Consider the following 25,193-nt stretch of genomic DNA (forward strand, 5'->3'; position numbering starts at 1 on the left):
AAGATACGCTGAGAGCTCCTCCAAGCTCCTACGGCGCTTAAGCTGACAAAGATGAGCGAGGCTCAGCTTTGAGGTTTGGGAGCTCCCCGGTCCCTCCCCGGTCCCTGCCTCCGCCACTCACCTAAACTCCAGGAGTCCCCTCACGTCCTTACGTGAGGCTCCCCCCCCTCTGGAGGCGGGGAGTGTTTATCAGATCTCACCAATAAGAAAATGAGAAAGTCCTGAAGGGCGGAGCAGGCGAAAGACAGGCTGAGTGTTATTGGTTAAAGGGTCTGCCACTCACTTAAAGAACCTTGGCGCCCAGCCCCTTTCGCTCCCGGCAGGCTCTGCGCGAGGGAAGATGGCGGCCTCCTAGTGGAGGGCTTGGGGAGACCGAGTCAGTATGGCGTTGACGGTGGGGCCCGCTAAGCGGGCGCTAGCTGGCTCTGCGGGGCTTGGTCTTGGGGGCTGCGGGGCCCCGAGACGCGGGGCGTACGAGTGGGGCGTGCGTTCCACACGGAAACCCGGTCCCCCTCCACTGGACCGCGTGTATGAGATCCCGGGACTGGAGCCCATCACTTACGCGGGGAAGATGCACTTCATGCCTGGGCTGGCGCGGCCGATCTTCCCGCCCTGGGACCGCGGCTGGAAGCACCCCAAGTTCCACCGCCCGCCCCCCTTTCACGAGCACCCACTGTACAAGGATCAGCCTTGCTACGTCTTCCACCAGCGCTGCCGTCTCCTCGAGGGTGAGGCCCAGGGTCGGTGGGAGGGAACTTGTCCCTGTGCCCTGCGTGGCCTCCGACCCGCTGCTTTGGGCAGACCTCGAAACCATGGTTCTTGATTTCTTCATCTGCTGTAAGAATATCTTCTGTCTTCCGAGATAGGATTGAGTGGAATGTAAAAAGATTTTTAAAAATGAGGGAAGGGTAACAGGTTTTTCAAGAAATGTTCTTACTACCTTACTTATAGACCTCTAACCCCTCTACATCACCCTGACAATAAAAAAAAATGATGTGAGCGTGGCTGCGAAGGTGGCTCAGTGGTAGAGTGCTTGCCTCCCATGCATGAGGCCCAGGGTTCGATTCCTCAGCACCACACAAACAGAAAAAGCCGGAAGTGGCACTGTGGCTCAAGGGTAGAGCGCTAGCCTTGAGCTGAAGAGCTGAGGGACAGCACCCAGGCCCAGAATTCAGGCCCCATCACCACCCCTCCCCCCCCCAAAAAAAAATGATGTGAGGGAGTAATGAAACAACTTGGTTTGAGGCAAGCTTAGGCAAGAATCAGTTTATGAAAACTTCTTAACAAATGGCCGGTCCCTGTGGATTGTGCCTGTTATTCTAACTAGGAGGATGCTCTGAAGGGTGGGAAGTGGCATGCAGGCAGAGGATTCCTGTCTTGAGCAGTATCAGGAATTATTTTTCAGAGTCCAAGATGAGGGAGTGGCACTGTGTCTCAGAGAGGTAGGCCACTAGGCTTGAGCAAAAGAGCTCAGGGACAGTGCCCAGGCTCCCAGTCCAAGCCCAACAACTGACCAAAGAAAGAGTTCCTGCCGGGTGCCTGTGGCTCACACCTGTAATCCTAGCTACTCAGGAGGCTGAGATCTGAGGATTGCAGTTCAAAGCCAGCTCGGGCAAGAGAAGTCCGTGAGACTCTTATCTCCAATAAAGCACTAGAAAATTGGAAGTGGTGCTGTGGCTCAAGTGGCTCAAGCGGTAGAGCGCTCGCCTTGAGCTGAAGAGTGCAGGGACAGCACCCAAGCCTAGTTCAAGCCCCATGACCAACCAAAAAAGAAAAAAGAAAAAAAAGAGTTCCTTTCCCCATTCTTTAATCTTTCTATTCTTACCCAAATCAAGATTGGAAAAGGACAGCTTCTAATAGCAAAATGGTTGAGGTCAGTGGGAACAGTGTTTTCCAGGGTGGGATTAGGAAAGAAAAGTAGATCTGGCAGGGTTTGGGAACGAAGCCAGAAAATAAGTCCTAAATTTGAAAAAACAAACAAAAATAAAAATTTGAGTTATTTGGTCATACACTTAAGCTGCACCATCTTATTTCTGCAAGCTGACTAGCCATTGAACACTTTCATAGGAAGGTTCTTACATGACTGGGCATCTTTGAGTGACCCTGATAGTGAAACACCCAAGTAGAAGCATGATGTTTTGGAAGTTAAGATCATGCTCATTTGGCTAGACTGAAAAGGTATCCTATATCATACATTCTGTCACTCACAGAGAGGTCTTGCAAAGTGTGTAATAAAACTTGCAAGATATATTGGTAGGAGTGCCAGTTGAGATCATGGTGTGATTATGGACTTTAGAGTGGACGGACTGAGGCCCTCCTCCTAGGCTCTGTCACTTACAAGGTAGTATGACCTGAAGCAGTAATCCTTTTTTTTTTTTTTTTGTCGGTCGTGGGGCTTGAACTCTGGGCCTGGGTGCTGTCCCTCAGCTCTTCAGCTCAAGGCGAGCGCTCTACCACTTGAGCTACAGCGCCACTTCGGGTTTTTCTGGTGGTTTATTGGAGATAGGAGTCTCACAGTCTCTCCTGCCTGGGCTGGCTTTGAACCGAGATCCTCAGATCTCAGCCTCCTGAGTAGCTAGGATTACAAGCGTGAGCCACCAGTGCCCAGCTGAAGCAGTGATCCTTAATCTTACATTTCCTCCTTCATTTCATAAAATGGTATCTAACTTGTAGGTTAAACTTCTGGCACAGTATAGATACTTGCATTCAACAAATGTCAGCTTTAATGATTACATATTACTTGTATATACTAGTGAATGATAACATGTTAGTTCTGTCCATTTTCTTTTTTTCTTTTTTTTTTTTTTTTTTTTTTGTCTGTCCTGGGGCTTAAACTCTAAGCTTGGGTACTACTGTCCCTCAGCTTTTCAGCTCAAGGCAAGCACTCTTACCACTTGAGCCATAGCACCACTCCTGGTTTTCTGGTGGTTTATTGGAGATAAGAGTCTCACAGACTTTCCTGCATGGGCTGGCTTTGAACCCAGATCCTTAGATCTCAGGCTCCTGAATAGCTAGGATTACAGGCGTGAGCCACCAGCGCCCGGCTCTCTGTACATTTTCAAGTTTAAGCAACAGTGGCACTCTTTAGCCCGAAATCAAGTTTGCCTGAAACCCAGTCCCTCTGGACTTTCTGTTGTATCACCCTATCCAGATATTGTTTTGAAACGTGTATTTCCATTGTAATGTCTTTATCAGTTTTAAAGTGAAACATCTCATTGCCCTTGTTTATTACTACTAGAGATATTGACTGAGGTGTCCCTGCAAAGTGTTCTAGTGGCACTTGGCATGTCCTAGGGAATTTACCACCTAAAAGCTTTTTACATGATGTGTCCTGGAGTCACAGTAATGTTTTCCCAGCTGGAATGCAGGTGTCTGCCAACAACTTTCTTTCAACTTGTGGGTATAATTACTACAAAGGACATAGTGCAGCTAGCTGGGTGCTGGTGGCTCACATCTGTAATCCTAGCTACTCAAGAGGCTGAGCTGTGGCTCAAGTGGTAGAGTAGTAACTTTGAGCAAAAGAGCTCAAGGACAGCACCTAGGCTCTGAGCTCAAGCACCAGAACTGGCACTAAAAACAAACAACAAAAAACACATAGTGCTAACTTTCATCTGAAAAGGAGGATTAGTATGTTTACATGAGTCAGAATTTAGCTTCTAGGGCTGTGTCTGTTCTTCCTGTAGGGAAACCAGATTGTGGGACAATGAAGCTGGGGAGGTTTTGCCAGGCACTGCAGCAGCCCATCCCCCCTGAGAATAGTAAGAGCTGTTTAATGTTTAAGGACTCTTGTCACTCTAAATTGACTCTGAAAAATATACACAAATTTTCTAGTGAAACCAGATTAAATTAAAAATCAGTGAAGGAATCCAGCACAAAGTAAAAATAAGATGAGGTGAATTTAAAAAAAAGTCCACTCTGGGAAGTCTGTTTGCTAAAGAGGAGATGCAGATTTGGCTCTGGACTTGCTGGCAGTGTACAGGTTACAGAGTTGGGGTTAGTTAACTAGGCCAACTCCCCTTTTTTGTAAGTGAAGTTTTATTTGAATATAATCACATACACATGTTAATTATTGCCTAGAAACTGAAAGTGTTTACTGTCTCACCCTTTGAGAAAATGTTGGTTGACCCTCTGGGATTAGAGAAAGGTTCAGAAGGTCTTAGCACTCAGTGTCATGAGTAAAACAACATGTTTAGTATGACTAGACAAATACAGGAGTATGTTTCATAGATTTACTTCATACAAGTCTGTTAAAAAGTAGCTAATTGGGCTGGGAATGTGGCTTAGTGGTAGAGTACTTGTCTATGCATGAATCCCTGTGTTCGATTCCTCGGTACCACAAAAACAGAAAAAGCTGGAAGTAGCGCCATTGCTTAAGTGGTAGAGTGCTAGCCTTAAGCTAAAGAAGCTTAGGGACAGTGCTCAGGCCCTGGGTTCAAGCCCCAGGATTGGCCAAAAAAAAAAAGTAGCTAATTATAGATTGTCAGAATTAACTTCAATAAGATGTAAAAAAATTAGGTCAAACTCAGGGCTGCTTGAGTTATTCATGAAGATCCAGAAGTTATTCCCATTGTTTCCCCACAGTGCTACCTGGTAGCTTGAGCATCTTTTTCCAAACCACCTTCTCTTTTCATTGTTTTGTGCTGATTGTCCCAAAGGTGTGAAGCAGGCTCTCTGGCTTACCAAGACCAAGCTAATCGAAGGTCTTCCTGAGAAAGTGCTCAGTCTTGTTGATGATCCAAGGAACCACATTGAGAACCAAGATGAGCGGGTTTTGAACATCATTTCTCACGCTCGTCTCTGGCACTCCACTGAGGACATCCCCAAGAGAGCGACCTACTGGTGAGTTCCTTCATAGTAAATATGATTTCTAACTGGTGGATTTTAAAGTCAACCTGTTGCTTTAAATCTCTAAATGTCTCTCTCTCTCTCTCTCTCTCTCTCTTTTTTTTTTTTTTTGGTCTCCAAGTCCAGTCATCATGGACAGCCTGATACAGCTGTGTAAATCTCAGATTCTCAAATACCCTTCTCTGGCCAAGCGGATCTTTGCCCAAAACTATGCATTATCTACCAGCTGGAATCGAGGTTGGTCATTCTAGAAAGCCTTGTTCTGCGTTTTTTATTTTCCTACTGTCCAACTAACACCCCCCCCCGTTCATTTACATATCCTCCCTCTATGACCTGGTTTTGTAGGCTCAGACCGTCCTCAGTATCATTAGCCATGTCCTTTTCTTTTTGACCATTTCCTTCCTTCCTTCTTTCTTTTCTTTCTTTCATTCTTTCGTTCTTTCTGTGTGTATACGTGTGTGTACGTATTAGTCTTGGGGCTTGAACTCAGGCCCTGGGTGCTGTCCCAGAGCTTTTGTGCTCAAGTCCAGTGCTCTTCCACTTAAGCCAGAGCTTACCTTTTTGGCTTTTTGCTGGTTAACTGGAGATAATTGGCTTTGAGCAGTGATCCTTAGATCTTAGCCTCCTGAGTAGCTAGGATTACAGGTGTGAGCCATTGGCATGAAACTCAAGCCTCTTCTTTTGTGAATCAGGCTGGTTTAAATGCTTTTCCTCAGTGTTCTTTATGTTCCTTGGGTCATCATAACACTTAATATACCATATCACATTTACCTGTGTCTCTTCTGTCTGCTCCACTAAACTGCACTCCTGATGGCAGGGCTCATGTCTTGTTCCTTTTGTCCAAACTATTTAACAGGTCATGGCCCCTAGGAAGACATGATTGAAAGGGCAGGTGAACAATATCAACTCCTGAGTGTTTCAGTCAGGGGTATCAGAGGAGAGGACACTGGTGCTTTAAGTAGTGAAGTCCTAGAGCAGGGAACCCAGCTGTGGAGTAATTGGGGACTTCAGGACATCTGTTTGGTCAGGTTTCCCTGGCTTGTCCCTATGCATACGCACTTCCTGGCAAGAAGTCAGCCTTGCAGAGGTAATGGCACCACTAAGGAAATTAGTAAGCCTCATTAACGGAGAGTACTTGTTGGCCCTTCGTCAAGTATTACCTCTAATTAAACTGCCCCATTTGGAGCTGTCACTGAAGGAGGGATGTGGAGGGAATTGAATTAGAAACCACACTAGAGTGGTCTGTGGGGAGAATCTAAAACCCAAGGTTAAGAGAGGTCCAGGCACATTTATGTTCCTTGCAGAGTATATGTGAAGGAACAGGAAATGCTTTAGGAAACTAATTTTGAAGTACACTTATGATGTATTTTAACAAACAGTCAAAGTTTATCTATTTGCCACTTGAATATCCAGTGTTTACATCTGCAGTCAGGGTGGCCACACTGATGGAGTGGCACTGCTATTGACCTATAAGGAAACCAGCCCTGATTGATTCTTTTTTTTTTTGGTCAGTCTTTGAACTCAGAACCTGGGCTTTGTCCCTGAGCTTTTTTGCTCAAGGCTAATACTCTACCTCTTTGAGCCACCGCTCCACTTCTGATTTTTAGGTGGTTAATTGGAGATAAGAGTATCACAGGGCTGGGAAGGTGGCTCAGTGGTAGAGCGCTTGCCTTGCATGCATCAGGCCCTGGGTTTGATTCCTCAGTACCACATAAGCAAAAAGAAAAAAGCTGGAAGTGGTGCTGTGGCTCAAGTGGTAGAGCACTAGCCTTGAGCTGAAATGCTGAGGGACAGCGCCCAGGCCCAGAGTTCATGCCCTACTACCGGACCCCCCCCCCCCCCCAAAAAAAAAAAAAGTCTCACAGCCTTTTCTGCGTGGGTTAGCTTTGAACCGCAATCCTCAGATCTCAGCCCTCCTGAGTAACTAGGATTACAGGCATGAGCCACCAGGACCTGGTCCTGATCTATTCTTTTCACTGTGATTTGACCTGCTGAGGAGTTTTGCCTCCATGGAGCCCATGCAGGTGCCCATGCTCAAACAAGTCTACCAGGTTTATTATGTCTAGTGGTGGAATGTAGTCTCCCTTGGGCAACACTGAATTACTTCCACACACTTTCATGGTGGCACACTAGTTGAGAAGAATGAGATGCAAGTTGGTTTCCTCAGACACCTACATCTCCATGCATAATTGGATTCATACAAGGTTTTCTGACTGCCAAACTTTCAGTTTGAGAGGTTAGGGCTCTCAGTTTTGGGCTTTCCCTAGGCCTTGGAGACAGCTATGACCCCCAGGCTGTATCTAAACATGGTTTACACTTCTTGCTGGAATACGTGCTGCATGGCAAGATTCTTGAATATAGAGAGTAACTCTTACTGTCTCTGGAGTCCGACTTGGCGCTAGTGCTCAGGAATATCTATATGGGGCCATCCAAACACCCAGCAGGTGTGGAGTTTGTCAAGATGGGATACAAGAAGAGTGATTACCTGGACACTGGTGGGTGATGCCTATCACCTTTGCTGTGTAGATGGATGAGATCAAGAGGATCATGGTTTCAGGCCAGCCTGAAAAAGTCTGAGAGATTCTATCCCAGTGAAAGAAGCTGGGTATAGTGGCACATGCCTGTCATCCTAGCTATGGTGGAAAGTAAAATAAGAGAATCATAGTCCAGGCAGGAAGTGAAATCCTGTATAAAAATAACCAGTGCTAAAAATATAACTAGGGCTAAAAGCATGGCTCAGCAGTGGAGCACCTGCCTAGAAAGTGTGAGGCCCAAGTTCAGATGCCAGTACTACCAAAAATAAATAGAAAGTACCCTGGATCTGGTTTGTTTTCCTCGCAGAGATCCCAGGATTAACATCCGAATGCCAGGTTTTGTGTTGTGTGATTTGGCTGGTCCCCTAGAAAAACTATAATGGATTTGAAGCTCATAGGGACTAAAAGGCTTCAAGTTTTGCTGAGAAAGAAAGAAAGGAAGGAAGGAAGAAAAGCCTTTAGACAGATTGGACTGATCATCTTTCCTCCCTTTAGAATCTGTTCTCCTTCAGATCCGTGGTACTAGTGGTACCCGACTGAGCACCAAGGACCCTCTGCCCCCAATTGCCCCCAGAGAGGAGGTTGAAGCTACCAAGAGCCATGTTCTTGAGACCTTCTATCCCATATCTCCCATTATTGATCTTCAGGAATGCAATGTTTATGATGTGAAAGAAGACACAGGTAAGGAGCAATGCCTTTGGTTTAGGCAGTAGGGAGGTGAAGGACTTGGGACCTTTTGAAGGAAAAGGCTATACAAAATACCTACCAGTGTTAGAAACCTCTTGTGCGTTATCTTCTAGGACCCAGGTAGCAGCCTGTATGACAGGTACTGAGACTCCCATTTTATGGGCCAAAAAACTGCAGCGTTAAGGGATTTTGCTCAAAAGTTGATTTCACACTTTACTCCTGAGAAACAATTCTGATGTCAGAATTCTATGGGTGGCTTGAGGGCTTTTCCTGGGTTGTGTGAAAGGCACCTCTTTCTGGTTGCACTATAGACTCTAGCCAATGTCTTTTTACCTTTCTCTATGGCCTTGAATGGGACTCTATCCAAACTCTACCCGTAAGCCACCATCGTCCAGTCTGTCAGCCAAGACAGACTAGGTCAGTCCTTCCTGTCCCTACTTGTCCCACTGTCCTAGCCTCCTGATTGGACAACATGACACCCTCCCCCCCCAAAAAAAAAACTATCCAGCACTAATAGAGGAGCCCCTCTAGGCCCCAATTTAATCCCACTTCTTCCCATGCCACTACCACTGCCTCTCAGCAAAGCAAGTTCTCTTTGCTTCACTGCATGAAGGCCTTTCTGCCTATCCCCACCCCTGGTCTCCAGCCTCATTTTTGCTCTTCCTCCTACTCCTTTATTCCAGCTGTACCTTACTCTCTATTCCTCTTCTCACAACTGGTTTCACCCTCCTCCCTCTGCCTGAGCTCATTGCCCTTTTTGTCTGCAGCTAACTCTTCATCTGTCACAACTTGTCACTGGAATCACTTTCTCCCAGAAATGTTGAAATCACTCAGTCTCTTCAGGAATCTCCTCCTAGTCCCCAAATCTCCTCAGATCTGGACATGGTCCTGTATCTGTATATGACGGGTTTTCCTGTCGCCCCTCTAGGTTGTGAACTTCCTACAGGCAGTGGCTCCCTCTGCTTGAGCTTGGTACTGAAGTATGTGCCGAAGGACCAAGGCATGCAGGAAAGCCATGTCTCTTAACCAGTGCTATGCTTTTAGAGTCCAAGCTCCTAGCTCTTTCTCCCTTCTGCTCTTCATCTAGTCACTTATCCTAGAGATCTACAGCATGCAGAACTACCATGTGTACTATTTGACTCTTCACAGGAAATGCTTGCCCACCTGTGATAGGTGGTTCTTGCATAGACGTTCCAATGCAGATGACAGTAATTAGGAAAGGGACAATCTTAAAGCTGTGGTAATAAGAAGAAAGCGTATCATTTGTAGAATTCAGAATTTTAATATTAGGAACAAATGACTTGCCTATCTCACAGTGGATCGAAGGTTATCTCTCCTTTGCCTCAGTCATGAATCCTTAGAAACTTCTTCCTGCGTAGCTCTAAGTCCCCTTGGTAGTGACAGTGTAGTCATCTATGCACTTGAGTGAGAGGCAAAGAGTGGAGTTAGAACAGGCATGCAAGCAGCCCTAGCACAGCTTGTCAGGCGTTTCATGTGAAAAGGGAAGTAGTAAACATTGTTGGTTTTGTAGGCCACATGTGGTCTTGGTCTCAGCTGCCCCATATATTTGTTAATGAGTGTGACTCTGCCCAGTAGAAACATTTCTCAAAGCAGTCAACAGGCGGCAGGCTAGGTGTAGCCAGGGAGTTGTGGTCCCCACCTGAGCTAGAAGGATAGCAGGTACCTTTTCTAAGAGTGAAGTTCCTGCCCTGAGCCCAGGTGAGGGGGCTACTCCTGAGGCTCTTTGCCAGGCTGGTGAATCTGTCTCTTCTCCACATGAATCTTGCAGGATTCCGGGAAGGCTATCCTTACCCTCATCCACATACTCTGTATTTCCTGGACAGAGCCAACACACGGACATACCGCTTTCAACCCGATCAGCTTCGGGCCAAGATGATCCTGTTTGCTTTTGGCAATGCCCTGGCTCAGGCTCGGCTTCTCTATGGGGTATGTATATGGGGAAGACAATGGAGTTGCTTGGAGGAAGAAGGCTTTGAGGGGTAGGGACTCATGTTTTATTGAGGAATCCTAAGAAGAAGCAGCTTTACTTACCCTGAGGTAATAGTGGACCTTCTCTGGGGCATGACTTTGTGCAGTAGCCCACCAGGTGTCATTGGAGTCCCATCTTTTAATCTGCAGCATCTCCAGGAACTAATCAGCTTGATCTGTGCTTCATAGCAATGAGTGAGGGAGAAGGGACTGGAACAAGATGTACCCCACTCCAGAGCATTCTGTTGTCCAGGCTGCACACATCTCTCTGCTGTGTAGGATGAGAACTAGAGCACAGGGCACCATGAGGAGGCAGAAGAAAGTAAGGCTATGCAGGTGGCTCATAGCTGCCAACAACTAGAATGGGTTGTAGGAAACAAATAAGCCACTTGCTGGTAGTACCTTGATCCGAGGACTTAAGTTGTCATAAAGAGGTGTCCCAAGATGGGCAGAAAGTCTGGCTCTAGAACAAAGGCCAAGAGGGTTATATGGGAGTCCTAAGCAAACCTGGTACATCAGATCCCTGGCCTTGATGGTTCTGAGATACTATTGGACTCCTAGGTCTTGGCTAGACCCTAAGGCCCTCCAGGAGGAATGGGGAAATTCTAACCGCCATTTCTCATCCTAACTGGCTAGGTTCTGGCGGGGCTATGGAATTGTGGTTAGCTACTTAGGTAGGGAGTTGAATGGACCCTGCCTTATTGAGCACCTGCTACATCCTAGGCATTTGTTACGGCTCTTGTTAGCAGTGGGTCCTAAAACAAGTCCTAGAAACTGTGGGAAATGCACTTCCCAGACTTCTGAATCACAAGCTCTGGGGTTGGGGCCCACCAGTCAGCATGGCCAAGCCTCTGGGTGATGCTGGTATAAGCGCAAGGTTAAAAACCCTGCATTAGCTAGATGCTGGTGCTTCATGCCTATTATAATCCTAGCTACTCAGAAGGCTGAGATCTGTGCATTGCAGTTCCAAGCCAACCTGGACAGGCAAGTCTGTGAGACTCTTCTCTCCAATTAACCACCAGAAAGCTGGAAGTGGAGCTATGGCTCAGAACATTAGCCTTAAGTGAAAAAGCTCAGGGATAGTGCCTAGGTCCTGAGTTCAAGCCCCATGACTGACAAAAAAAAAAAAAAAAAGCCCTGCACTGAAATTTGAAGACCACTGCATGATTTACTCCTTGTAGTAATCCTATGTTAGAGACACTGTTAGCTCTACTTTACAGGGGTGGCTGAGCTACCTGACCATGCTAATACAGCCAAGAGGTTGGCAGGTGGGTTGGGGGTGTGGCTTAGCATGTGTAAGTTCTATTTCTAGCATGGCAAATGCAGTGAGGACAACAACAAAGAACAGATTAGCAGTTGTCACTGTCTTTTTTTTTTTTTTTTTGCCAGTCCTGAAGCTTGAACTCAGGGCCCAGGAGCTGTTCCTGAGCTTCTTTTGCTCCAGGCTAGTGCTCTACCACTTGAGCCACAGTGCCACTTCTGTTTTTTTTCTGAATAGTTTATTGGAAATAAGAGTTTCATGGACTTTCCTGTTGGGAGGGAGGGAGATCCTCAGATCTCAGCCTCCAGAGTAGCTAGGATTATAGAGTGAGCCACTGTGTGCCCAGCTTCTAGCTGTCACATCTTTATATGACCTCCTTGTATCTTTCCAATCCTCAGTAGATTGGCTTTATTCCCATTCCCTCATGGTAGACTTCTTGAAGGCTCTGGAAGGTTGGGAAACTCACTCAGGTTCCCACTGCTGATGAGCAGGAGCAAGGACTGAATCCTGGATCCCTCAGCTTTAAAGGATGTGCGCCTTTTAGCTTGGGCACAGGAAGGAAGCAGCCACATGCCATGTCCCAGGGACATGCCGTGTCCCAGGTCTGCAGGCTCACTGTAGCCTGTGCCAGCTGTGCTGGAAGAGCCTGAGTAGTAAGGCTGCCACTAATTGCCACCCAGTTGGGTAGGAGAGAGGCCTCCTCCAGCCCCTCCAGGTACAAATTATTCCTGGAGATGTGAAGTTGAGCAATTATGGGAAGAGCCTCCATGTAAAAGGTAAAATTGCTGAGAAATTTATGTACTACCTGCAGTTTTATTGATCTGTAGAGAGAGATAAGAGTCAATACAGAATTCTCGGCTAATACTTACAGGTGCTTTTCTCTTTATTTATTTCTCATGCAGCTAAGAACAGGTATTTCTAAGGCCAACAGCCCCAGTGTGGCCTACACTGAGGTCTGCCATTAGCTAGTTCTAATGTCAGATCATCCTTGGGGAGTGAGGCTGCAGTACTTTTGCATCGGGGACACCCTGCTTCGTGTGGCCTGCTTGCTAGCTCTTTGTCTAACAAGTAGCAGTTACCAAACTGGATTTGTGGGAAGTCACTGGAGACTGACCTTGTGATTTATCATCCAATGGGGTGCTGTGCAAACAAGAGAGTTCCTACCAATAGGTATCCTGGGACACCAGGTGTAAGCCAGTGTGATAGGGTTTTAAGTGACTTAATAGCCTGGGGGTTGAGCCTGGTTCATACCTCATTGGTGACTTTGAGGAAATTGTATCACCTCTCCAAACCTGGTTCTTTGTCTTTTAGATAGAAATAGATGTTTAGATTTGATTGTAGAGGTTAGCTTATGGAAAACAGTTGAGGCACCTGGCACCTAAGAGGCCTTGAGTAAGTGGTTTTAGTGTCATTATCCTTACAAAATGACACTTAAGTGAAAGAGCATTAACCACTATGCTGACTGCTGAGATCCTGTGTGACACAGCTGGAACGGAACGTATAGGAATGAGGCCCATTTTGAGTTGCATGAGAGCATGAAGCCTAGATGGCTGTCATCGGTGTACACGTGTAGGAAGTTACAGCCATGCCAGGCCCTCAGCCGCAGGGTGGAAGTGGATAATGTGCTGTCTGCCAGGGACACTGGTTTTGGGGCCACACATATTTGTGACTTCAAACTCATCAGTTCACCTAACTGGGTGTCTTTCCTCATCTGTCAGATAGAGCGAGAGCTGGCTGAATGACATTGTGTCTATTCATTAACCTCCAGGTTAGCATTTGATAGCTGATGTCCCTGTTGCCCCCATCAGATAATGAGCGAGTTTGAAGGATTTCCATCTTTAACCTCCCAGCTCAGTGCCTGCACTCCTCAGCTCACCCAGTAATTACCTCTCAGTGTTCAAGTTGAAGAGCCGGCCCCCTGGGGCCTTGAGCCAGGCTGGGTGAGGGAAGACCTGGCCTGGCAGTATGCCAACCCTTCATTCTATCCTAACTGACCGAAGGTGGAGTTGTTACCTGGGAGCGGGTAGATTGTAAGGGTAAAACTGAATGTTGCCTGCTCTGTGCTGTTTGTTGCACCCCACAGTTTACGATTCATTTACTGGTCCCCTTTTCCACTCAGAACACCCCCCGGGTCTTGGAGCAGCCCGTCGTTGTGCAAGGCGTGGGCACAGACGGACGTGTCTTCCAGTTCCTGGTGTTGCAGTTGAATACCACAGATCTGGACTCTGATGAGGGCGTCAAGAATTTGGTATGGATAGACTCAGACCAGCTTCTCTACCAGCACTTCTGGTGTCGCCCAGTGATCAAAAAGAAGGTGGTGGTGGTAAGTCCAGCCATCTCCATCCAGCTGGGTGGTTAGAACAGCACCTTGACCCACCCCGCGAGGGCCAGCGTGGGAGCGCTGAGGCTGGTCCTGGAGGAGGGCCGCAGCCCTAGGGCTGCTCGCCCCGGGCATCTCCTCGCCCTCCCCTTCAGCTCCAGCTTCCCCTGCCTGCCTGTCAGCCGTCATGTCCGGCTCCTTCTAGCATCCTGCAGGTTCCTGCTGTCACCACTGCCCCTGCTCTTTACCATTTCTGTTCCTTGTCTTTCCAGGTTTAGTAAGTTCCTCAGCACCGCTGGTCCCTGCACTGCCTCATTCCAGTGCCTCCATGGGCCCCAGAGATGCTGCTGCCATCACAGTGTGGTGACCACCTGTGCACACCTGTGCAGCCGAGCTCAGCGCTCCACCAGGGCCGGGCCTGGAAACAACACACTCGTTTCACCCCCAGATCCGTCCTTCCCCTAGCATAATCTCTGTGGCTCAGTGGACCATCTGTGTGGCTGTCTTCAGAACAGCAATGGTGCCTGAAGCATTCTCTTCTAGAACACCAGGCAGCCATCTTGCACTCGGAGGAAAGCAGGCCAGAACAGGGGTGCTGCTGGGTCTGTGACCAGCTGTGTCCCACACAGACCTGAGTCCAGACTTGCTGAGTGTCAGCTCTTGTTTCTCTTTGGAAACACCTTCCAAGCCAAGGCTCTAGACCCCTGTGACCCATGCAGTCTCACCTGCCACCTCCTGTCTCTCCTTAGCCTCATCCCATTGAATTTTTTTTTTAAATTTTAAGAGTGATGTGCAGAACAGTTACAGTTACATAAGTAAGGTAATGAGTACATTTCTTGTCGAACATTGTTGCCCCCTACCTCCTTTCCTCCCACTTTCCCTCCCCCCATTCTCCCTTCTCCCCTTGTTTTTTAAGGTCCCCTCTCTATAACCTCTTCTTCTAGAATCTGCGCTCAGTGCTGAGCTCAAGCTGGGTTTGCTTAGATGGCTTCCACTTCTCCAGCTCCAGTTCCCACCTGTCCATCCCCTCCCTTCACCACAGTGGGCCTAGGCTCCAGCCTCCCCCACCCTTTTCGCCTCCACGGTATCCCCCTGTGCCATCGCAAACACTGCCCTCTCCAGCGCTGCCTTCCTTTTCTTTTTCTAGTCCATTCCGCCTACCCTTGTGTGTGTGAGTTAATCATTTCCCTTCTTGCAGCACCTTTTTTACTCCCACAGCGAGGTCTGTCACCTTTTATTATCACTCCTTGTACACCTGACTGAAAGCTCCTTGGGGATAGAAACCAGATCATGGTGCTTCTGGGTCTCTCGCACAGAGCAGAGGCCCAGGACAGCAAGAGCCAGAGCCTGATAAACGAGTGTTGAATGGGTGAGGGATTATTGTCCCGGGATTAAAGAGGGCAGCCGGCCTTTTGTTCCTGGCGGTTGAAGTGAGAGGAATTAGGGAGCCGGGCAGTGTCAGCAGATGATTTGACTGATCGGGGCCAGGAGTGCTTCCTGCTCTAACTGCAGCCCCTCAGGCGTCTGTCTCTTCAGGGCCATCTCTCAGGGTCCTTGGCCCCTGAGAGAGGTGATGGGGGGAAAAGCAGTGAGGATCCACACTGACGATCCACATAAGACTGACCTCTGCTTTAATTGCTGCCATTAAAACCCAGTCGCAGGATCCTAATGGGCTGTGTTCTTTCCAGGAACCTGTTGGGCCAATTGGTTTCCAGCCAGAGACATTCAGGAAGTTTTTAGCTCTGTATCTGCATGGCGCCTTGTGAGTCAAGAATGTTCTGCCCGTGGCCCTCTGAAGAAGCCTGTGTCCTAGCCAGGAGGTGCCGGGGTCATGGAGGCACTCCACACTTGCTCAGCCTGGTGATTTTGATGGCAATAAAGAGTCCTTTGTTCTCCTCGACCTGTGTGGGTGTGAGGGTGCTGTCTAGGGGGACGTCTCATGAGGGCCATACCATGTGGCCTTCTTGCCCCCGAGACAAGTGCAGGCCTGGGAACCTGGCCTGCTTCAGTACAAGCCCAGCGCTGCCCCAGACCCATGGGAGGGGCAAGGTTTCAGTTGCTTCATCTAGCACTTGCTGTTAACATGCTCGCCTCTGCTTTTTCTTTTTTTGAGATGGTCTTGCAATGTATCCTAGCTGCCTGGAAACCACTATGCAGTCCGGACTGGCTGTCTCCAGCTTCCCAAAGATTCTAGGTATATACTACCACACTTGGCCACTTCAGTCTTTCGGCGATTCTAGGCCGTTCCGGTGTGCCTGCCTCGTGACAGATGCGGTAAAAGGCACCAAGTTCTTGCAGAACTGCTTAAATCAGGCAGAGAATCTGAAGAGAATATTTGTAGCTTTCTCTAGTTGCCCGGATTAGCTGGGTTTCATTTGTCCGAATAACAATTCTTACCATGGTGTCACGATTGCCAGGCACCTTGTACCAAACATCTTGCTTAGTTGTCATACAACCCCTACAGTTTAACCAACGGTACAGTAAATGGCATCTCTGCTTCAAGTAAACAGGCACTGCTCTATGCCTAAAATGAGCAAACAGATAATAGAAAGAATGTCCTCCGTTGTCTGTAGTCGAGTGTTTTGGGTCAGCCTCCCTAGGACATTCTGGAGATATGTATGTGCCTAAGAAGAAGTGCTTCAGGCTCAGCACCTGTGGCGTCACAGGTAGCAGTTTATGCGGGAGGGACTGAACTCAAGGTGTCACACCCATGGCCAAACCTGAGGCTTCAGCCATGCCCACAAGGCCCTGGGGCCAGAGTTGTTCTACCCTGATGCGGGGCGTCTCCAGTCAGGATATATGTGTAACAAGCTGCAGTTGTGGACTAGGCCCAGTGTCATCCTGGCACATTGGCTTTCCCTCTTCAAGCAGCCACATTAGTGTCTGCTGACAGATGCTAGGTTGTTTCCAGTTGTTATTGTTAGGAAGAAGGCTGCCATGCACACCCGTATCTATCTATGCATCATGGTCTGCTCTTGTTCTTGTTGAGTGTAGCCATGGGGTAAATTCCAGACAGTGTGATTGCTGAGTCTAAGGGATTTTTTTTTTTTTTTAAAGAACACTGGTGGGAGTGCAGACTGGGCTGGCAGGGCCCCAGGGAGGCATCCAGCTGGAAGCTACTGTGTAATCTTAAGGGAATGAATCTCCTGGGAACTGGTTGCATGGGGAGTGAGAGGGTGAGCTGAGCAAGGCTCAGTACACACAGGCAGCATGTGAGCTAATGGATGAGGTCTGCCTTGGATGGGCCAGGGTGGCAGGGTGGCAGGCAGCCTGCACTCCCTCTGGCTCCAGATAGCACAGCCCTCTCTGGCAGCTTGGAGCCTATGACGTTCCATGTACAGGGCAGCTGATGCATATACTGAGGCCAGGGGTGGCCAGTGCATCGAGCATGCCCAAGACCAAAGTTTCTATGTGGTGACAACTCCCCCCTCCACAGATACACTCCCCTCCCCAAGTCCCCAGTGTCACCGCCTCATCCCTACCACCCTGCATTCCTTATGGGGTGGTGTGAAGTCTGGTTTTAGAACCTGTGGGCAGTTTCCCACAGGCAGTCTGAGTCGGGGAGAAGGAAGCAGGAGAAACACTGGCAATGGAAAGCCACAAAGGGACCTCTTAAGCAGTAGACTTGGAACCAAGATGACACCCCTATTGTGAACTTGGATGTGAATACATTTCTCATAGTGTCATCTATGTAAGTGCCTGGCTCAGTTTGTTTCCAGCAGACTTCACGGACAAGGGAATTAGGAGTTTGGTGGCTGGGGATGGGGTGGGGGTGGGGGAGCATTCCCAAGAGCCTTCTGCATGCAGCCAGCCTCAGATCCCCAGCCTCTTTGGTGAGTGGGGCTAAAGCGTTTCCCTCCAGGATTCCGGTCAAGTTGCTCTTGGTTAAAAGATTTTGTCTAGATGGATATGGAGTTTTCAGAAACCCCTGAGAGGTAAGTTTGGGGAGCTTTTTTTTTCAGGGCGGGGGGGGGGCGTTGCTCACTTTAGACTGTTCTCTGTCTTCTCCCAAGGCTGGCTTGCTGCTGGTCCAAGGCTGGGAAGGCACCAGGCAGGTCACACAGACATCTCCTCGGTGCCTTCTGCCGTGTGCCTGTCACCCAAGTCACTCATCCTGGCCCTTCATTGAGAATATTCCGTCTCTGTGACCTTAGCCCTTCCCATGTGACTGCTGAAGGTCCCTCTGGCGTGGGAACCCTCTGCTGACACACCGGGTACCTTCAGAGGTAGGCATGTGCTGCAGTCCTAATGCCAGCTCCTTGATCTGAATGATGAGTTCCTAGTCACTGGTTCACTCAGGAGCACTCAGGGAGCACTGAGCAGTGACTAGATTCAGAGTAGCAAACAAAGCAAGTCCCTGCTCTGGAAGCATTTGCATTCCTCTGTGGGAAGCCAGAGGGGTTGTGGAGGAGACCTGGTATGTCAGTGATAGGAGAAATGCAAAGGAAGAGTTGGGGTTGACTGTTCATCGGGGTGTTCCCTTAGAGACACCCATGAAGTATTCAGGAGGCAGAATTAGAGGGAGGGCTGGAGGCCTCAGCTGATCTGTGGAGAACTTGGAAATTAGGATGGCCATTCAGCGAGCAGTGATGTGGGGCCTGGGCCCACCTCCACCACGACCACTACTTGGGAGGGGGAAACCTTGAGGAGGCAGCCATAGACCAGTTGGCAGTTGCTGTGAGGTTGTCAGCCCTTCCCTCCCAGGGCCAGGGGGTGCTGCGTTAGGTGACAAGTCCAGAAGGGCCTCTGAGACTGCCATTTGGATAGAGGCCAGAGTGGAAGGTGGGAGCAGGCCAGGACAATACCTGGGGACACTGTGGGAGCTCTGAAATGGTCATGGTCATGGTCATGGGGCACAGCCATCGGGACCTGTGCCCCTGCTCCACCACGTCAGAGGTTACGGAAGCCTGACGTCTATTTTACTTTATTTTCAAGTATCAGGAACTGAACCCAGTGCCTTGCACAGGCTATGCAAATACTCTACCACTTGAGCCCTACCCACAGCCCTTTTATTTTTGTTTTGAGATAGGGTCTGGTTATCCTCTTGCCTCCACCTCTTGAGTAGCTAGAATTACAGGTGTGCACTACCACACCCAGCACAGGACTGACTTTTATAGTTGGTGATCCAGCCCAAAGTCAGGAGGGACCTCTTAGGGTCCAAGTGAGCTAGTTCTCACTCTAGCCTTGCCCTTGAGAAGGGCAAGTTTGTCTTCCCCTGCCACGGACCTGGGATCCCAAACCAACACACCTGTTAAAACATGCCCACTCTCTTGCCCCAACTAGTTTGCACACTCCCAATACTGGGAACTCACTCCTTGGCAGCTCTGCCAGGAAGAGTGTTATACTGCAACTTCAATTCAAGGTCCCAGCTCTGCCTTCTGGGGACCCATTGCTAGCTAGTCTCCCACCCCTGAAGGGTTGGAAGGCTGGGCCCTGGGTGCTCGCTCAGTGTCTGCCGCTCTCCCTCTCATCCTGTCTCACTTCTCAGTTCACCATTTGTCTCAGCTGCCTGCTCCAGTCCACATCACAGAGCAGGGCCAGGGCCCTGCTGCTTCAGCTGGAGACAGGTAGAGCAAGGCTGGTGCCTTCCATCCTGGACACAGTCTTGGTTGTTGCTGAGATTCTTTGTCCCACGGCTGAACATCTCAAGCCACATTTCCTCAGACCCAAAGTCACATCCAGGGAGTGGAGTGGACCTGCTGCTCAGGGCAGGACCTCCACCTGAGCCCAACATATCCACAACCATGGGTCTCCTCAGACAGGCCAGTGAAGGAACCCAAGAACTGGGCAGGACCCGGGACTGAGATATGAGGTTCCCCACTATGGATCTTGGGCACTCCATCTCACAGTTCCAGGCAGCTCCGACAAGAAAGTCTGTGAAATGCTTATCTCCAATTAACCAGAAACCGGAAGTGGCACTTTGGCACAAAGTGGTAGAGTGCTAGACTTGAGCAATAAGAGCTGAGGGACAGTGCTTGGGCCCTGGGTTCAAGTCCCATGACTGACCAAATAGAATAAAGAAGTACCTACTGTGTGCCAGGTATTGTGCTGGGAATTTAGGGATATAGAATAAGGGTGTCATACTCTCTGTTCCCGGGAGCTCCAGTCTGCAGCCAGGTTCCTTTAGACCCCTTGCCTAAGCACCTGCCTCAGGTGACAGCATGCGATGGGGACAGGTGTCCTAAGCACATTCTAGGGACAGCTACTCATTATCCTCCAGTTGCTCCAGGAACACTCACTGGGCACCCATGGGATCTAGGCTCTGAGCTGGGTGCATGGGGATGAGGATGACATAGCTCCTTGTTAAAGGGGGCAGGTATAGAACCACAGAGCACAGGAGCCCTGGGGACCCAGGCAGCTGCCCCAGCCTAGGAGCCTCCTGATGGAGGAACCAATTGATCTGGGTTCCATAAGGAACTAGGAGAGGCCCAGCCAGAGCAGGGCAGAACCAATGTCCTAGGCCAAAAAGCCCTCTAGAGTTCTACACAGTTGGGGCGTGAAGTGCTGAGGAACAAGAAAATGCAGGACAGCCCATGGCCCATATCTGTAGAGGTTGATGAGTGTAAACTTGGCCTCAGCCCCTCACCCCTAACTCAGGGCCCCCACAGCTCAGGGCACACTGTACTTGGCCTTAGAACCCTTTGCTCTCCTCCTAGGCCCTCCTTCCCTCCTTCCTCTCTTCTCTCCTCTGCCTCAGCTGGTCCCTCCTGTTTCTCAATCACTTCCTGTTTCTGATTACTGACAGCCCCAGGGTCCTATGCTGGGCTGGTCTCCACTTCCCAGGTGATTTCAGCCAGTCTTATGCCACCTCAATTTAATTTGCCTGAGCCATTCCAGCCCCACCTCTGGGGAGGGAGGTGCAGCACCATCCTTCCAGGTCTTCTCAACAAACACATGGTGAACGGATGGAAGTCTGTAGAGGCTCAGAGGGAGATCTTTGGGGCCCTAGAAAGGCTGAGATGGAGGCCGAGAATTGAGGAGGTGGCGAATGTCTAGACGGCAGATTCTGGGCTCCACAGTCCCATCCTCCCTCGACATCTGGTCCTTTGTGTCTAACCTCAAGCCCCAAGGCTAAGCCCTGTGATCCCAGAGTGGGGTAGAGTTGGGTCAGCCCTTTCCCTGAGTAGGCCCTAATTCCTTCCCTGCCTAGCCCTAAAGTTAAGCCCCGGGGAAGCCAGTGGGCTCAGATCCACTTGAGTCAGGGCCAGAGCCATTGTTAGGCTCCTGAGGTCTATGAATCTTTTTTTTGTCGGTCATGGCCTGAAGTCTGGGCCTGGGTGCTGTCCCTTGGCTCTTCAGCTCAAGATTAGGGCTCTACCACTTGAGCCACATGCCACTTCCATTTTTTTTTTTTGCTTATGTGGTGCTGAGGAATCGAACCCAGGGTCTCATGCATGCAAGGCAAGCACTCTACCACTGAGCCACCTTCCCAGCCAGGTCTATGAATCTTGAAGCACCCATTCCCCCTGTATTCATGGACAGAGGAGTCTCCACAGGTCATTGAAGTCCAGGTTCTATTTCCCAGGTGTGCATGTGCACATGCGTGTGTGTAGATGCTGATTTCAGGGAGCCAAGAGAAACCAGGTATTCAGCAAGGCCAGCCTTTCCCCTCTTGTGGGCTCCTAGCCAGGTGTCTTATGGACAGTGTGGACTAACAGGAAAGGAGTGGGCCAGGTGCTGGTTGCTCATACCCATAATCATAGCCACTGAGGAGGCTGAGATCTGAGGATCATGGTTTAAAGCCAGCTTGGGCAGCCGTGAGTAAAAAAGCCAAATGAGAGTATAAGGTCTTGAGTTTAAGCCCCAGTACTGGCACACACACTCACATGTATGCTCACATGCAGCAGTGGTTACCCTGGGTCTGACTCCTGTACTACTCCTGTCTGCTTCTGGGATGAGCTAGTAAAGCCTTCCTCTGTGGAAGGACTCTGCCTTTCCTTCAGGATGCTGGGCACCAGCACAAAGTAGAGCTCCAGCCTGGTCCTTATCTCTTGGCCAGGCCTGGGAGGTGCAGTGATGATACGGCAGGAAGAATCAGTCTTTTCCTCAAGGTTGGGTGGGCCAGCCTGAATGAACCTTCACCAGGGCCATGGGGTTGTGCAGGAATGACAGGCACTGCCTGGGAGCTGCAGCAGTAGGGTGGCAGGAAAGAGTGCTCATGGGGCCTCTCAGTGATCTAGCTCTTCCTCTTTCCCAGCACTTGTCCACAGTCCTTGTCTGCTCTCAGTTCCTCTGGGGAACCCCATCACTGAGCAGGCAGTTCTGAGGAGGTGCCAGTGAGGGCCAGTCACAGCCTAAGTCCCCTCATCTGTCCAGCAAGGATATTTCACATCCTACGAGGTAGGTAAATCATTATCCCCATTTCACAGATGAGGAAACCCAGGGACAGAGGTACAAACAAACCTTGCCACACTGCAACTAGAGACAAAGGCAAGATTTTAACATGGCGTTGCGCAGTCTGTTCCCACGATCCTTAGAAACTCAATTCTCACCTTGCTTGGGCTCTGCCTAGGCTTTAAATGAGACGCTCGGGGGTGCCAGCTCTGCTCCCCAAACACTATCAAGTCAGTCCCACCCTGTCTTCTGCCTCTCTTCTTATCCCTGCCCTCAGCATTTCCTGCCCACATGACAGCTGGGAACAGTTTACCCACATCCTGACAGCCTCACCTGTTGATCTCTCTAAACTTTAGGTCTGTGCTACTCTTAAAATCCTTCCAGGGTAGCAGGGGACTGGTGGTTCACGCCTGTAATCCTAGCTATTCAGGAGGCTGAGATCTGAGGATTGCGGTTCAAAGCCAGCTTGGGCAGGAAAGTCCGTGAGACTCTTACCTCCAATTAACCACCAGAAAATCAGAGTGCCCAGGATCAGCGTTCAAGCCCTATGACCACCACCACCAAAATCCTTCTAGAGTGCCTGGGCATGGTAGTTCATGCCTGAAATCCCAGTTTCTTGTGGGTAGTGTCGTGGAGGAGTAGGTGGCCAGCCTAAACAAAATAGTTGAGATCCTTTCTAAAAAAAGGTTGGACACAGTTGTATACAGCTGTCACAGCCACTTGGGAACCTCAAGTAGGAGGATACTGACTCAGACCAGCCTGCACAAAAATGTAAGACCTAATCTGAAAAATAACTAAAGCACAAAGGGCTGGGGTATGGCTCCAGTGGTAGAACACCTGCCTAGCAAGCATGAGGCTCTGAGTGAGTTCAAACCCCAGTACCAACAAAAGAAAACAGTAGCCTGGTGTATCACCCCACAGTCGCTAACACACCAGGCACTTCAGGGAAAGGCCTTGGCAAAATTCCTATCTGAGGAAGTGGTGGCGACCCACAGGACCAGCCTGGCCATCTGAGCCTTACAAAACAGCGAGCTCCTGGGACCTTTTCCTATTTCCAGAAACAAAGATGTTCCAGCAAAATAAGCGTGTTTTCAGGACAAGAAACTGGAACTGTTAGCAGGCTCCCAATATTTTGAGGGAGATTGGGGGGACCCTCCCAACCCACATCCCCAGGGGCCACTGGGGCAGCTTTCCACAAAACACAGCACAGACATGCCCAGGAAAAGAAGGCAAAATGTCAGCAGGCCTGAGCCAGGCACAGAATCTATACTTCACGAGTTGCCATATACTTTACAATCAGCATAATCAACTCCAACCCATGTCCCCCAAACATGTCAGGAAGGGCTGCGGAAAAAAGATGTCCCTTTAATAAAACGTTATCAACATATATCGTACACAAACTACAATGTATCATAATTACTTTTTTTTTTCCTCTCATAATTCAGAACCAGACTACAAGGTAAGAAAAAACACAGAAACAGCTACAATGTTCCCAATAATCCGCACAAGGTCTTTTTTTCAGGCAGATGGTATCTCACATAATATGATATACATGGGTCAGAAAGGGGAGGTAAGAAAACAAAGACCAGCTACGAGGGAGGGGTGAGGGGGGGTAAGGAGGGGGGAGTGTAAATGTACAAAGAATTCCGTGTCTTCCAGGGCAAGACACGCAGGTTCCCGCAGGGGTGAGGTGAGGGAGGCTGCCAGTCTCCCCCTCCCGGGAGGGGACAGGCTCCACCATTGGGTTTGTCGGCTTTTGAAAAACAAAACAAAACAGAAAAATAGGACTGGAAACAGCATGTCTGTTTGGTTGCTGGTGCTCCCCCACCCCCACAGCTATGCCAAAGTCTTTCCATCCAGTTCCAAGCATATACAGAGCAATTCTGCTCAGTTTCTTGTCTTTGAAAAAGGGCAAACAAAGAGAGAATAAAAAAAAAAACCAAACTCCAGCCCACCCTGCCCTTGCGCACGGGAGTGACAGTGTGAGAAGCCCGGGACCAGAACGTGGAGGTCACAGTTTCCATGGCCAGGTCACAGTCATCCAGTGAAGCTGGTGGGGGCTGAGGAGGGGCTGTGGAGGCAGGGAGGCTGGGCGGACAGAAGTCCGGGAGAGGAAGCAGTCCTGGGAACACAGTGCATGCGCCGGTCCGGCGGTGGTCTCGGCTGCGCGTGGCAGGGCGGGTGGTCTGGCCCATGTGATGGGGGTGGGCTGGGCGTCCAGGTGCGCTGCTGTCACTAACCAGGCCAAAACACCAGCTGGAAAAGGGTGATTTCCTTTCCTTCCTTTCCCAAAGCAGCTTTGTAAAAGAAACCACTGATTGCGAGCTGTCCAGTTTATTGTTTTGAGATGGCTACGAACAGTGTGACATCTCACACCTGCACTAGGTTCAAGGTGGAAGGGCCTGGGGACGGACAGATAAGACAGCAGGGCTTGCTTGCGGGGTTTTTTCCTTTTCCTTCTTTCTTTCTTTCTCTTTTTTTTTTTTTTTTTTTTTTTTTGCCCTTTTCCTTTTCCTTTTTTTTAAAGAAGAAAACAGAGGTTGATTGGGGTGGAGGGCTTGCTAGAAGCTTCCGTGTTTAAAAATTACTGTCCCAAACCCTTTCCCCTTGAAAACAACAACAAAATCCCAGCAATGATAAAACCCAAGACAAAAAAAAAAAAAAAAAACCCTCAAAAAACAAAAAATGTCATTACAGAAAAGGCCCTTTTCAAGAAAGGGCAAGGGGTGGGATTTTTCTGGTCACTGACTTGAAATACATTTTTGCTTTTGAGTTCTGTCCTTCATGTTTTATGAAATAAAAAGTTCAGCCTTTTTATTGCATGAAACTAAAATTGGAAAGGTAGGAGGGAGTGGAGGGGGATGGAGAGGGGATGGGAGATGCCCTCCCCCAGCTCCTGGTAACGACACCTCACTTCTTGCATAATTTCTGGCATCTTCCGCCTACAATGCCGGCTCTCAGCGTCTCGGACAGGGGGGTCACACACTCATCGTCATGCTTGGAGAATACTGAGGGAAGAATGAGAGGAGAGAAGGGCGTGAGTTCCCAAGGGGCCTGATAAAGTTTTTAAGGTTCAGTGACAGCTGGACAGGGCCAAGATGAGGGCTAGGAAGCGAGGACTAAAGGCCACTACTAGGACCAGCCTGTGTGCCCTTCAGAACTCTGGCAGCCGCCTCTTCTGGGCAGCTGAGACAGCAGGGAGTTGAGCTTTGGGGAACCAGGG

The 25,193-nt window shown here is 49.3% G+C and overlaps 2 protein-coding genes across 6 annotated transcripts in view; one reads left to right on the forward strand and one right to left on the reverse strand.

Moving 5' to 3' along the window:
* The first annotated feature begins 329 nt into the window (after positions 1-329).
* On the forward strand, positions 330-15,534 carry Mrpl37 (mitochondrial ribosomal protein L37). Its single transcript, XM_069987114.1, has 7 exons — positions 330-728; positions 4,656-4,839; positions 4,967-5,082; positions 7,875-8,060; positions 9,856-10,013; positions 13,436-13,639; positions 15,325-15,534. The coding sequence occupies exons 1-7, from the start codon at positions 383-385 to the stop codon at positions 15,400-15,402; spliced, it is 1,272 nt and encodes a 423-aa protein (XP_069843215.1). The 5' UTR covers positions 330-382; the 3' UTR covers positions 15,403-15,534.
* A 7,671-nt stretch (positions 15,535-23,205) lies between these two features.
* Positions 23,206-25,193, reverse strand: part of Ssbp3 (single stranded DNA binding protein 3) — a 156,762-nt gene continuing 154,774 nt past the window's right edge. For all 5 annotated transcript variants that reach the window (XM_069987116.1, XM_069987115.1, XM_069987119.1 and 2 more), the window contains one exon: positions 23,206-24,978. In XM_069987116.1, the coding sequence (XP_069843217.1) occupies positions 24,949-24,978 (30 nt within the window). In that variant the 3' untranslated portion in view covers positions 23,206-24,948. The remainder of the gene's footprint in view (positions 24,979-25,193) is intronic.

The sequence above is a fragment of the Dipodomys merriami genome, unplaced genomic scaffold (genome assembly GCF_024711535.1).
Source record: "Dipodomys merriami isolate MVZ:Mamm:240054 unplaced genomic scaffold, mDipMer1.0.p SCAF_34, whole genome shotgun sequence".
Classification (NCBI taxonomy): domain Eukaryota; kingdom Metazoa; phylum Chordata; class Mammalia; order Rodentia; family Heteromyidae; genus Dipodomys; species Dipodomys merriami.

Excerpts from the sequence above, each read along its gene's own strand:
- Mrpl37 (XM_069987114.1), top strand. The coding sequence starts at position 383 with ATGGCGTTGACGGTGGGGCCCGCTAAGCGGGCGCTAGCTGGCTCTGCG. Across the intron at positions 5,083-7,874 it reads ATCTACCAGCTGGAATCGAG|AATCTGTTCTCCTTCAGATC; the intron begins GTTGGTCATTCT and ends TCCTCCCTTTAG. Across the intron at positions 10,014-13,435 it reads AGGCTCGGCTTCTCTATGGG|AACACCCCCCGGGTCTTGGA; the intron begins GTATGTATATGG and ends TTTTCCACTCAG.